This window comes from Neofelis nebulosa, chromosome 5 (assembly GCF_028018385.1).
Source record: "Neofelis nebulosa isolate mNeoNeb1 chromosome 5, mNeoNeb1.pri, whole genome shotgun sequence".
NCBI classification, from domain to species: Eukaryota; Metazoa; Chordata; class Mammalia; order Carnivora; family Felidae; genus Neofelis; species Neofelis nebulosa.
This window is the reverse complement of record NC_080786.1, coordinates 113,218,297-113,231,885: the sequence shown is the minus strand read 5'-3', so window position 1 is coordinate 113,231,885 and position 13,589 is coordinate 113,218,297. Positions and strand designations below refer to the sequence as shown.

Genomic DNA, 13,589 nt, shown 5'->3' with positions numbered 1-13,589 from the left:
GTATTTCCCTGATGATGAGTGATGTTGAGCATTTTTTTCATGTGTCTATTAGCCATCTTTACGTCTTCTTTGGAGAAATGCCTGCCCATGTGTTCTGCCTATTTCTTAATTGAATTATTTATTGTTGGGGAGTTGAGTTTGATAAGCTCTTAATATATTTTGGAAACTTGCCCTTTATCCAATACTAAAAGTTCTGCAAGAATTATTAAAGGGGCCCTTTGAGTGGGAAAGAGAGACCAAAAGCAATATAGACTAGAAAGGAACACAGGCAATCCACAGGAACAGCAATTTTACAGCTAATACGATGGCACTAAATTCATGTCTATTAATATCTATTCTTAATGTAAATGGACTAAATGTTCCAGTCAAAACACACAAGATATCAGAATGGATAAAAAAAAAAAAACCAATACCCATTGATATACTGCTTATAAGAGACTCATTTTAGATCCAAAGACACCTCCAGATTGAAAGTGAGGAGGTGGAGAACCATTTATCATGCTAATGGATATCAAAAGAAAGCTTGAATAGCCATACTTATATCAGACAAACTATATTTTAAACTAAAGAATACAATAAGAAATGAAGAAAAGCACTATATCATAATAAAGGGGTCTATCCAACAAAAAGATCTAACAATTATAAATATTTATGCCTTCGACTTGAAAGAAGTAAAAAATATAAATCAATTAATAAACAAACTTAGAGAAACTCATTGATAATAATACAATAATAGTAGGGGACTTTAATACCCTGCTTGTAGCAATGAACACATCATCTAAGCAGATGATCAACAGGGGAACAATGACTTTGAATGACACACTGGATCAAGTGAACTTTACATATATATTCAGAGCATTTCACTCTAAAGCAGCAGAAAACACATCCTCACCCAAAACCAGCAGAAGAAGGGAAAAAATAAAGATTAGAGGAGAAATAAATGATATAGAAATTAAAAACACAGAACAGATCAACAAAACTAAGAACTGGTTCCTTGAAAAAAATTAACAAAATTGATAAAACCCTAGCCAGACTTATCAAAAAGAAAAGAAAAAGGGCTCAAATAAATAAAATCATGAATGAAACAAGAGAGACCACAAACAGCACTGAAAAAATACAAACTATAAAAAGAGAGTATTATGAGAATTATATGCCAACAAATTGGGCAATCTTGAAGAAATGGATAAATTTCTAGAAACATATTAAGTACCAAAACTGAGACAGGAAGAAGTAGAAAATGTGAACAGACCCATAACCAGCAAAGAAATGGAATCAGTAATTAAAAATATTCTAACGAACAAGAGTCCAGGGCCAGATGGCTTCCCAGGGGAATTTTACCAGATATTTAAAGAAGAATTAATACCTAGTTTTCTGAAACTGTTCCAAGAAAAGAGAAATGGAAGTAAAACTTCCAAACTCATTCTATGAAGCCAGCACTACCTTTATTTAAAAACCAGACAAAGGGGCGCCTGGGTGGCTCAGTTGGTTGGGCGGCCGACTTCGGCTCAGGTCATGATCTCGTGGTCAGTGAGTTCGAGCCCCGCGTCGGGCTCTGTGCTGACAGCTCAGAGCCTGGAGCCTGTTTCAGATTCTGTGTCTCCCTCTCTCTGACCCTCCCCCATTCATGCTCTGTCTCTCTCTGTCTCAAAAATAAATAAACATTAAAAAAATTAAAAAAAAAAAAAACAGACAAAGACCACACTAAAAAGGAGAATTATAGTCCAATATCCCCGATGAACATGGATGCAAAAATTCTCAACAAGTTACTAACAAATCAAATCCAACAGTACATTAAAAGAATTATTCACTACAATCAAGTGGGATTTATTCCTGGGCTGTAGAGGTGGTTCAATATCCAAAAATCAATAAATGTGATATACCACATTAATAAAAGAAAGGATAAGAACCTGATAATTCTCTCAACATATGCAGAAAAAGCATTTGACAAAATATAGCACCCTTTCTTGATAAAAACTCTGAAGAAAGTAGGGATAGAAGGAACATACCTCAGGACACCAGGGTGGCTCAGTCAGTTAATTGTCTGATTCTTGATTTTGGCTCAGGTCATGATCTTGTAGTTTGTGAGCTTGTGTCCTGTATTGGGCTCTGTGCTGACAGCTCAGAGTCTGCTTACGATTCTCTCTCCCTTTCTCTCTGTCTCTGTCTCTCCGTCAAAATAAATAAATAAAAATTAAAAAAAAACAAGGAACACACCTCAACATCGTAAAGGCCATATGCAAAAAATCCACACATTATATGCGAAAAACTGAGAGCCTTTCCCCTAGGGTCAGGAACAAGAAAGGGGTGTTCATTCTCACCACTGTTGTTCAACATAGTAGTAGAAGTCCTAGCTTCAGCAATCAGAGAATAAAAAGAAATAAAAGGCATCCTAATCAGCAAGGAAGAGGTCAAATTTTCACTCTTCTCAGATGACAGGATATTCTGCATGGAAAACCTGAGAGACTCCACCAAAACACTGCTAGAACTGATACATGAATTCAGCAAAGTCACAGGATATAAAATCAGTGTACAGAAATTGGTGGCATTTCTATACACCAATAATGAAGCAGCAGAAAGAGAAATCAAGAAATCAATCACATTTCCAATTGCACAAAAACCATAAAATACCTAGGAATAAACCTAACCAAAGAGGTAAAAGATCTGTACTCTGACAAACTATAGAACACTTAATGAAATAAATTGAAGAGGACACAAAGAAATGAAAAAACATTCCATGCTCGTTAGATTGGAAGAACGAACACTGTTAAAATGTCTGTACTACCCAAAGCGATCTTCACATTCAATGCAATCCCTATCAAAATAACATCAGCATTTTTCACAGAGCTAGAATAAACAATTCTAAAAATTGTATGGAAGGAAAAAAGACCCTCAATAGCCAAAGTAATGTTGAAAAAGAAAAGCATAGCTGGAGGCATCACAATTCCAGACTTCAAGCTCTATTACAAAGCTGTAATAATCAAGACAGTAGGATACTAGCACAAAAAAAAGACACATAGATCAATGGAACAGAATAGAAAACCCAGAAATGGACTCACAATTATATGGTGAACTAATCGACAAAACAGGAAAGAATATCCAATGGAAAAAAGAGAGTCTCTTCAACAAATAGTGTTGGGAAAACTGGACAGCAACATGCAGAAGAATTAAACTGGACCACTTTTTTTACACCATACATAAAAATAAATTCAGAATGGATGAAGGATCTAAATGTCAAACAGTAAATCATCAAATTCCTAGAGGAGAACACAGGCAGCAACCTCTTTGACCTTGGCCATAGAAACTTTTTACTATCTTAATTTCCAGCTCAGTGGATCACTGTTGTGTGTCCTGATGAAAGTATTCCTCCTTCTGGCTCCAAGACCTCTAGGCTATCAGAACATAAGATCAAGGGAACCCGAAGCAAAAATTATGCCAGGGGGTTACTAGGGGGTAACAATGAGTGGTGCAACTCCCATTTCTACCCTTTGATTCCTGGACCTGTGGAACCTGGTTATAGGGGAACCATCACCACATATTAAATACTGATGCCAATCAGTATTTAGTACTCTAACCTTGCAAGGTATTGGCATCTAGTTCTGCTACAAATGAGTCTTCAGAAAGGCCATTCCATTATTTTATTGAACAAGTTTCTTCAGAATGGTAGGGAACAGTGCAAGAGCAGTGACTTCTATGATCACAGGCCCATTGCTGCACTTCTTTGTGAAGTAAATTCCTTGGTCAGAAGAAATGTTGTGTATAATACTATGACATGGGTAAGGAATTCTGTTAAGTCCAAGACAACGGTTTTGGTAGAACCAAATTCATGGGGGTGGGCAGAATCTATATCTAGTAAATGTCTATTATAGTAAGAGCAAAACACTTCCTTTCTATGATTGAAACTGTCCAACGTAATCAACCTGCCACCAGGCAGCTGGCTGATCACTCTAGTAAACAGTGGTATATAAGAGACTCATGTTTTAGTTCCTGGTAGACTGAGCACTCAGCAATGGCTATCACCAAGATGTCCTTAGTAAATGGAAGTCCATGATGTGTACACATACATATTGTCCTTCCTTGCCATTGGGTCACTTTATTCATGAGCCCATTGGATGATAACAAAAAAATGTTTGAAGAAAAAAGCTGACTATTGTCCAAAATAGGTTATTCTATCCACTTTATTATTTAAATCTTTATCTGCTGAAGTCACCCTTTAATGATTGTTCTTATGAGACACAGATATCTTTATGTTTTTCACCCTTGCAGAGAGATCTGTTCACATACCTCTTCTACAAAATTTCCTTAGTCATAGCTCATGAATTGGAATACAATCATACATCTGGACATTTGTCCTCCAAAGTGAACAACCAGGTGCACTGCATCATATTCTGCCACTTTCCATTCACCTCTGTACTTCAGGAATGTCTCAGAGAAGGGTTGTAGTGTTGTAGCTGTCCACTTTTGGATGATGTCTGCATTTTGTGCAGAACGATCTATAAACTAGGCCCCAATTTTGTTTCTTCCTCTGTCAACTGATCCTAGAGAATTCCCCATAGGTGCATCCTGGGAGAGAGGCTAGTGTAGCAGCTTACTGCTAGGCCACTTCTTCATGTAACTGCTGTTGCCTTCAGGGCCTGCTCTGGCCCTTACATATATATATATATATATATATATATATATATATATATATATACATATATATATGTGTGTGTGTGTATATATATATATATATATATATATATATATATATATATATACCAGTTCCATCTCACAATAGAATGAGCCTGTGAATGCCTAACTTAATGTCCTGGTGGATCAAAGAACATCCAGCTTGTAAGGGCGACTTTGGATGCATATTAAATTAGTGGCCCATAGTTAAGCATCCAGTCTAAACTAAGAGCCTATAGCAGGCCAATGGCTGTTTCTTAAAAGAAGAGTAGTTATCCACCAAGGATGGCAGGGCTTTGCCCCAAAATTCTAAGGGCCACACATCAGGCTCACTACAAAAGCCTACCAAAGGCTCCAAACAGCCTCCCTGCCTGATCCGCCACTTAAAGCACCATTGGATCTGCTGAATCACACAGCACAGCGACAGAGCAGCTTCCACAGCAACCAACACTTACAACAAAGATTTTTCCTGTTCTGAGCCTGCTCAAAACTAGCATTTTATCTGGTCACTTGGTAAATGGGCCAGTGTAGCACACCAAAATGAGGATTATACTCTGTCCCAAACCCACAGGGGCTCACTAGGTGTTGTGACTCCCCTTTGGTTGTAGGAGGGGACTTATGCAATAACTTCTCCTTCACCTTGGAAGGGGTATGTCCACATGCCCTGTATCACTGGCTCCCTAGGAATTTCACTGAAGTAGGCCTCTTAATTTTTGTCAGTTTCTCACCCTCTGTCATGCACCTGTCTTATCAAGAAGCATAGCATAGTTGCTACTTCTTGTTCACTGGGATTGAACATCATAATGTCATCTGTGCAATGAGCCAGTGTGACAGCTTATCAGACACAAACAATAGACACAAACAAGATAAAAAGATACCAAAAAAGGACACAAAAGATACTTTATATCATGTGTCATCAGGGAAATACATGTGAAAACCACAAAGGGATACCACAACCCACTTGTATAAATGACTAAAATTGAAAAAACAACTCTTACTGGAAGTAGCATTACAGATCTTCTGTACTCACAGATAGGCAGCAGAGTGAATTAAGAGATAATTATACAGAATTGAAGGAGTCAGTAAATGTAAGTCAAGCTTGCTTTATGTTAAAGCTGTTTTATTTTTCTCTATTTTGGCCTTCACAGGCCAAATTATAAGCAAGTGAGATAACTGATTAATTGGTCTGCCAAAAAAGATGCTGTCTGCTTTTCCTTATCTTACCAATCAAGTCTCATGTGTAGGTTGAACATTTTTTCCTCCTCTTCAAAGGTCAAGTAAAAATGTCACAAATAAGCAAATTAAATTTTATTTTTCTGAATGAAAGTTCACTGACAACATTGCTAATGCACAAAAGGCAAACCTGAGTACGTTACCACCATGTTCAAGTTACTTCATGTCTTTTAAATTGGGGTAAAAACAAAGTCTCTGAACTAGCCTCTATGGGTGTGTGTGATCCCACCCATGCTGGCCTTCCTTGCCTCATTTGATTACCCCCAGCTTCTCCATTTGTAATGTGCCACGTTGTGCTTCTCCATGACCTAGGCGCTCTGATAATCTAGGCCTTCCAATGATGAAGGCCTTGTGGATGACATATGCCCACAGGCAACAATAACCATGTTAGAAATGAAGACCCTTAGACCCCACTCAGACTCACTGATACAGAATCTATATTTTAAAAGGTCTCCAGGAGATTCACAAGCATTAAAGCTTGAGAAGCACTGATCTATGGCACCTCTCACTGTGGTTCGTCATCTTTGTTCTGCCTTTGACCTCCCCTGAACTTTGCCTAAGATTTCTGATCATACTTCATCTTAAAATGTGGAGTTAGGTGTAGGTCTGGGTTGTGAGCTGTAGATTGTTTGAGGAGGAACTTTCCTTGGGGTTGGCTCTTGAAAGGAATCTACAACTTTGGCCTCAATAAAATCATGTATGTTTAGCTTAGAGAAGACCATATTAATCAAAGTACTCAGAGCATCAAAATATATAGACAAACTGAAGTTTGTGTAAACATGTCAGAAGTGTCATTTGTGGGAGACAGTAGTGTCATAAAGTGCAATTTCAACTGTTAAAACTAGAAATGTATACCATGACCTGATGTTTACGATTTTAGAGCCTGTATTCTACAGAACGTGTTGCCCTATGGGATACCTGTACTTTTCACACAAATTCAAATCTACAATGCTCAAAAGAGCACCTTACTTTTGTCCTGAGGGGAATCCTTGGGCACTGTTAGGGGAATTTTAGTTCTTCACGCCTTCCTTTTTTTGGCAAAAGCACATAGTTTTATGACAATTGGCCAACTCATATTCAAAACAAACTGGTATAAGCAACATTTTCCTGAGCTTGTGAAGCCTCCAAAGTGAATCAGTGTACAAAGAGTTGCTACCTATGTTATGGTCATTCCATTGCTACTATATTTTTATCTACTTTAGAAAGCCTAACAATTTGAAGCAATTTCCTCAAATTCTTATAAGATATGGGTAAGAGAGAAATGATTTCTATAATATTCATTATTCTTTTCTATACAAAGTTGATATACTATTACATTTATAAAAATTTCACATTGGGTTTACAGGTGCCAAAAAGCCAGGTAAATAAGGGAAAAAAATAGTGTGTAAGTTGTATATTTTATTTTGATGGCCATAATCTAGATAAGCAAAATAACTGTCAGGCTGAATTACTCCCTTTAACAATGCTTTATTATCTCTTAACATAGCTATAATGACTTTATAAGATAAGTGTGGTGAACTAAAATGTGAAACAATTTAAACTGCATTTAAGTATCAGGTCTTAATGCTTCCTACATAAGAAATGGTTCTGGTTATTCTGATTAAAAGCTCCATTTGTTTAAGTGATCACATTTTCTGATTAATACTTTTAAAGTCACTTGCATATTAACTCTATCCTTTCTCCCACTTCTGGCAATAATTTCATTGATTATTTTTTATATATGTAGCAGGAAATAGGCAGTAAGTGTCCCTTTGCAGCTCCAGCTTTTACGGCTTGATAAGTACCACACACAAGTTGAACTTCAGAATTTTCAATTATTTAATGATTTGAGATTACATGGAAATAAGCCCTTTCCAAATACATATGCATTCAACAATTGCAACCATTGGTTTTGGTTATCTATGTCACTTGTATTTCACTCTGGTTTTTGACTCAGTTTTATTGTGCTGAAAATAAATGGTGGATTATTTGTTTTTCGGGTGTGGAGATGCTGGAGAGGATGTGGAGAGACGGGAACCCTCTTGCACTGTTGGTGGGAATGCAAATTGGTGCAGCCGCTCTGGAAAGCAGTGTGGAAGTTCCTCAGAAAATTAAAAATAGACCTACCCTATGACCCAGCAATAGCACTGCTAGGAATTTATCCAAGGGATACAGGAGTACTGATGCATAGGGGCACTTGTACCCCAATGTTTATAGCAGCACTCTCAACAATAGCCAAATTATGGAAAGAGCCTAAATGTCCATCAACTGATGAATGGATAAAGAAATTGTGGTTTATATACACAATGGAATACTACGTGGCAATGAGAAAAAATGAAATATGGCGTTTTGTAGCAGCGTGGATGGAACTGGAGAGTGTGATGCTAAGTGAAATAAGCCATACAGAGAAAGACAGATACCATATGGTTTCACTCTTATGTGGATCCTGAGAAACGTAACAGAAACCCATGGGGGAGGGGAAGGAAAAAAAAAAAAAAAAAGAGGTTAGAGTGGGAGAGAGCCAAAGCATAAGAGACTGTTAAAAACTGAGAACAAACTGAGGGTTGATGGGGGGTGGGAGGGAGGGCAGGGTGGGTGATGGGTATTGGGGGCACCTTTTGGGATGAGCACTGGGTGTTGTATGGAAACCAATTTGACAGTAAATTTCATATATTAAAAAAATAAAAAAATTAAAAAAATAAAAAAGAAAAATAAAAAAAAAAGAAAATAAATGGTGGAGAAAAAGTGCTCTCAAGTAAAACCAGCAGGATTTCTAGAAAAAATAAGTTCTAATTCCTGCAATAAAACTTAGAAAGCACTTTTAATATGAATAGAACTTTTAGACAGTGTTAGTATATATATGAATAGCACAAAGTTTATAAAGTTAAACTTAAAATCTCTTGCATACACATACTCCATAGAAAAATAAATTTGGAAATTTTAAGAGAAAAAGAAAAGATTGACATGCCGACAACTTTACATGAAAACCAAGCTTAAGATAAACTCTGACCCTCTCCTTTTTTGTTGTCCGTTGCTTATCTCTGATATGTCCTTCCTCCTCCTTCTTTGTGGTCTTTCCCACACTGACCCATCCATCTAGTATTCTCTACTTAATGCTTTTCTTCCATCTCCTGATCTTTTCACCAGCCAAAATTGCTCCTTCTCCTACTTTTACCTCCTTTCTCTTCTTAATGCCTTACTCTCCATTTCTCTCTTTTGAAAACTTTTATTAAGACAGTATCAGGGAAAAAATGTTCTATTTGTTCACCCACAGCATACATACAACAACTGTCCTCCACATTGTTGGGATGTTCAATTTAATTTGCCTGTTCACTGCTGTGCAATTTGTTTCCCATTCACTTTTCATTAGTCTCTGTCTTCCACTGCATCACATAATGGAAATTTTGCGCTAAAGCCACTAAAAATCTCTTAATTTCCATTCTCAATTATATCTGTTCACACCTTGTCCTAATACAGCATGTATTTTAGCAATTGGTACCATAACTTTCTTTGTCCTTCCTAAATATCTTCCTCTCTTTATGCTCATGACACACATCTTTCCCTTCTCTTCTTGATCATTCTGCTCAGTATCCTTTCCTGGTCTCTCCCTGACTTTCATCTCTGTCAGTCAGAGCAATTAGTTTCAACAAGAAATGATGTTTATGAATGGATTTTCTCTAACATAGAAATGCTAGGGAGATAGAAGGAATCAGAAGGAAAAAAAATGGGCAGCAACAGAAGAAGCAAGGCAGTCTGTCAGCAACAAAAATCGTGTGCCACCACTGGCTCCATGAGGGCTGTGTTCCCTTGCTATGTGGAAATGCCACTGCCAGGGTCATTGGTGTGAGTGCAGGATGTGTTTGCTGGAGTCTTCATATTGTGCCTTGGCTGCCTTAGCAACTCAAATTCTCTTTTCCTTGTCCCTTTTCTCCCTCATTCCAAATTCCAAATCCAGTGTTGGTGGTTTTCAGTTGTCACATCCACATCTCATGTCCCCTCACTCTAGTTGTTAGGGGGACAGGAAAGTCAGTTGTAGCTCCTTTGGCTCCTAGGGTGGATCGTAAACTTTGCCTGCCACTAAGATTATGCAGCAGAAAGAGGATCAGATTGCTATCTAAAAATGATATATATCCTCTATAACCACCTTAATGTACTTTGTCAGTTTAGTTCCTCACCCTTCTCCTCACTTTGTGTATTCTCCAACGGATAGATGCATACATAGGTATGCCTTCAGCTACCCCAATGACTTTCAAGTCATTATTTGTAGTAGATTCATGAACAAAGTATTTATTACCTCGCTATTCAGAGGACATTCTCTCTACACACTGGCAATGCATCCTAATTTCATGATTTTTTTAAAAATTTGAGTATAGTTAACATACAATGTTACATTAGTTTCAGGTGTAAAACAGTAATCGGAAAAGTTTATACCTTGTGCTATGTTCACCACAAGCATAGCTACCATCTGTCACCATACATTGCTATTACAATCATTGACTATATTCCTTATGCTGTGACTTATTTCCTGACTTATTCATTCCATACCTGGAAGCCCACTCACCCATTTTGCCCACTCCCCCACTCCTCTTGCAAACAAGTTGTTCTCTATATTTATAGGTCTTATTCTTCTCTTTGTTTATTCGTTATTTTAAACTCCAATATGAGTGAAATAATATGATATTTGTCTTTCTCAGTATGACTTATTTCACTTAGTGTAATAGTCTCTGGGTCCATTCCTGTTGTATCAAATGGCCTGATCTTATCCTATTTTTAGGACTGGTAATATTCCATTGTGTGTGTGTGTGTGTATAGATAGATAGATACATACATACATACATACATACATACATACATAGGTAGATACAGATACAGATATGATATTAATATATACATATATATCCATTGTGCATATCCATTGTGTGCATGTGTGTGTGTGTGTGTATCACACCACATCTTGCTTATTCATTTGTCTATAGATGGACACTTAGGTTGCTTCCATATCTTGGCCATTCTAAATAATGAATGATGCAATAAATATAGTGGTGCATGTACCTTTTCAAATTAGTGTTTTCATTTTCTTTGGGTACACGAATCTATTTAGTCACCGAGTGACTCCTCTATTCTTCAGTGACCACCCCTTCACCTCCAATATGTCACAGAAGTAGTGTTTCTACATTCTAAACTCTTTTCCATCTCTCCCTTCATCTTCCCCATCATTATCAATGTGATTTCACCCATGAACTAGCCATATCATATGTATTTGAATCACTTGAGGAGCAAGTCTAAAATGCAGATTATTAGATTTCATTCTTGACTCACTAAATCTAATTCTAAAATAAAACTTCACGATCTATATTCTGCACAAAAAGTTGCTCAGAGAATTCCAATGTGTAAACTGGGTTGAGAACCAGTGGATAGCAGTAACATCTTCCTGACTAGTATTCCTGACCTCAATTTCTTCTCCCTACAGTCTGTTTTCCACACTACCATATATTCACTAAAAAAAGAATCTTACAATGCCACTCCCTTCTCTTACATTTTCAGTGAATGGTTATTCAATGATGAATAATGTTCAAGGTCCTTCCTGGGCTATTCAATTCATTTTATATCCCAGGCTCTTCAAGCTTCTTTCCCTTCACCCAATATCCACATCCCAGATATAGACTTTGCTTTTCATATGCAATCCTATCCCATAAATTTAGCACATATGCGCAATGCCTTTCATTTTCCCAATTCTGTTAACCATGCCACATTTAAAAAATGTGAGTAACTGCATTTATTTCCTAGTCCCCAAACCAGATTCCATCTATTACATAGGTAACACAGAAAATTGAGAGGACATTATGATATGCATAATTGTATCTCAAATATCCTCCCTATATTTTCACATATAAATTCTTACTGACATTTAAAAAACTTATTCCATTTCATTTCAGGCAACACCCAGTGAGGATATGGGAAAGGAAAATGCAACATTGCTGACAGAGTTAATTCTCACAGGACTCACATATGAACCACAGTGGCAAATCCCCCTATTCCTGGTGTTCTTGGTTATCTATCTTCTCACCATTGTGGGGAACCTTGGTCTGATTGCCCTCATATGGAATGAACCTCAGCTTCACATCCCCATGTACTTTTTCCTTGGAAGTTTGGCATTTGTGGATGCTTGGATATCATCCACAGTGACCCCCAAGATGCTGGTCAACTTCTTTGCCAAGAGTAAGATGATCTCTCTCTCTGAATGCATGGTACAATTTTTCTCCTTTGCAATCAGTGTAACCACAGAATGTTTTCTGCTGGCAACAATGGCTTATGATCGCTATGTGGCCATATGCAAACCATTACTTTACCCAGTGATTATGTCCAATACACTATGCATCCGGCTGTTAGTTTTGTCATTTTCAGGTGGCCTTCTTCATGCCATAATTCACAATGCTTTGTTATTCAGATTAACCTTCTGCAATTCCATCATAGTACATCACTTTTACTGTGACATTATGCCATTGTTTAAGATTTCTTGTACTGACCCTTCTATTAATTTTCTGATGGTATTTATTTTCTCTGGGTCAATACAAGTATTCACCATTTTGACTGTTCTTGTCTCTTACACACTAGTTCTTTTTACAATCTTAAAAAAGAAGTCTCTACAAGGCATACGGAAAGCTTTCTCTACTTGTGGAGCCCATCTTTTATCCGTATCTTTATACTATGGCCCTCTTCTCTTCATGTACGTGCGCCCTGGATCTGCACAGGCAGATGATCAAGATATGATGGACTCTCTATTTTACACTGTCATAATTCCTGTGTTAAATCCAATTATCTATAGCCTGAGAAATAAGAAAGTCATAGAGTCATTGAGTAAAATGTTAAAGAGAAATGCTTAGTACTCATACTAGTATCTGTCCTTCTTCCATTAAAATTACACAAAATTGGGCAGACTAGATGTTGCTATGTGTTGATTGGTGTTTAAAGTTTTTTGCAGTTATAATTGCCTTAGCATTCAAATGACTTAAGGTGAGAATACTAATGACCATCCAAATATGTGTGTATTTTATTCAAAATATAGAAAGAATTTTAATCAGGTATTCCTGTCATACTATAATAATTAAGAAAAAAATATTTTGTATGTTTGTATGTTTTCAATGTGGCTTCAGAAATGCATTAAGCACTGTAATAGTGTAATTTATCTGAAAATAATTTAAATATAATATCTTTGACAGTCATACAGCTGTGTAGCCCGAAGATTCATATCACATTTCACTCCATAGTAGGGTCAGTGTTGTGTTTGAGTGAACACAGGCAAAAAAGTATAATGAGTGATCCAATTTCAGTCTACCCTTCCTCTCTCACCACTAATTCCATATACAACCCTATTGAAACCACTGAGGCTCACACACTAAAACTACTCACATCTGCCTTTTGTCATAGTCTTATTACTTCTCATACATCCTGTTGATATCCTCTTATTTCCCAAACAATGCTGTCCGATTATTCTTCATAAGCAGAAGTCTGACTCAGTAATATGCCTCTTGAATAACTTTTCAAGGATGGTCATATCTACCAGTTTATGTGTATATACAGCATACATATATAGAACTCTATATATGCATATGTATATGTTTTATGTTCACATGTATATACAGATGACATGATATACAGTTGGTATATAAACATGTATACCTCTCTCTATATATTATTCTGCATTTGTGACC

At 36.9% G+C, this 13,589-nt stretch overlaps 1 protein-coding gene across 1 annotated transcript; it reads left to right on the top strand.

The window, feature by feature from the left end:
• Nucleotides 1–11,813: 11,813 nt before the first annotated feature.
• LOC131511423 (olfactory receptor 5H2) lies at nucleotides 11,814–12,761 on the top strand. The gene has a single exon (XM_058729101.1). The coding sequence runs from the start codon at nucleotides 11,832–11,834 to the stop codon at nucleotides 12,759–12,761; it is 930 nt and encodes a 309-aa protein (XP_058585084.1). The 5' UTR covers nucleotides 11,814–11,831.
• The last annotated feature ends 828 nt before the right edge of the window (nucleotides 12,762–13,589 follow it).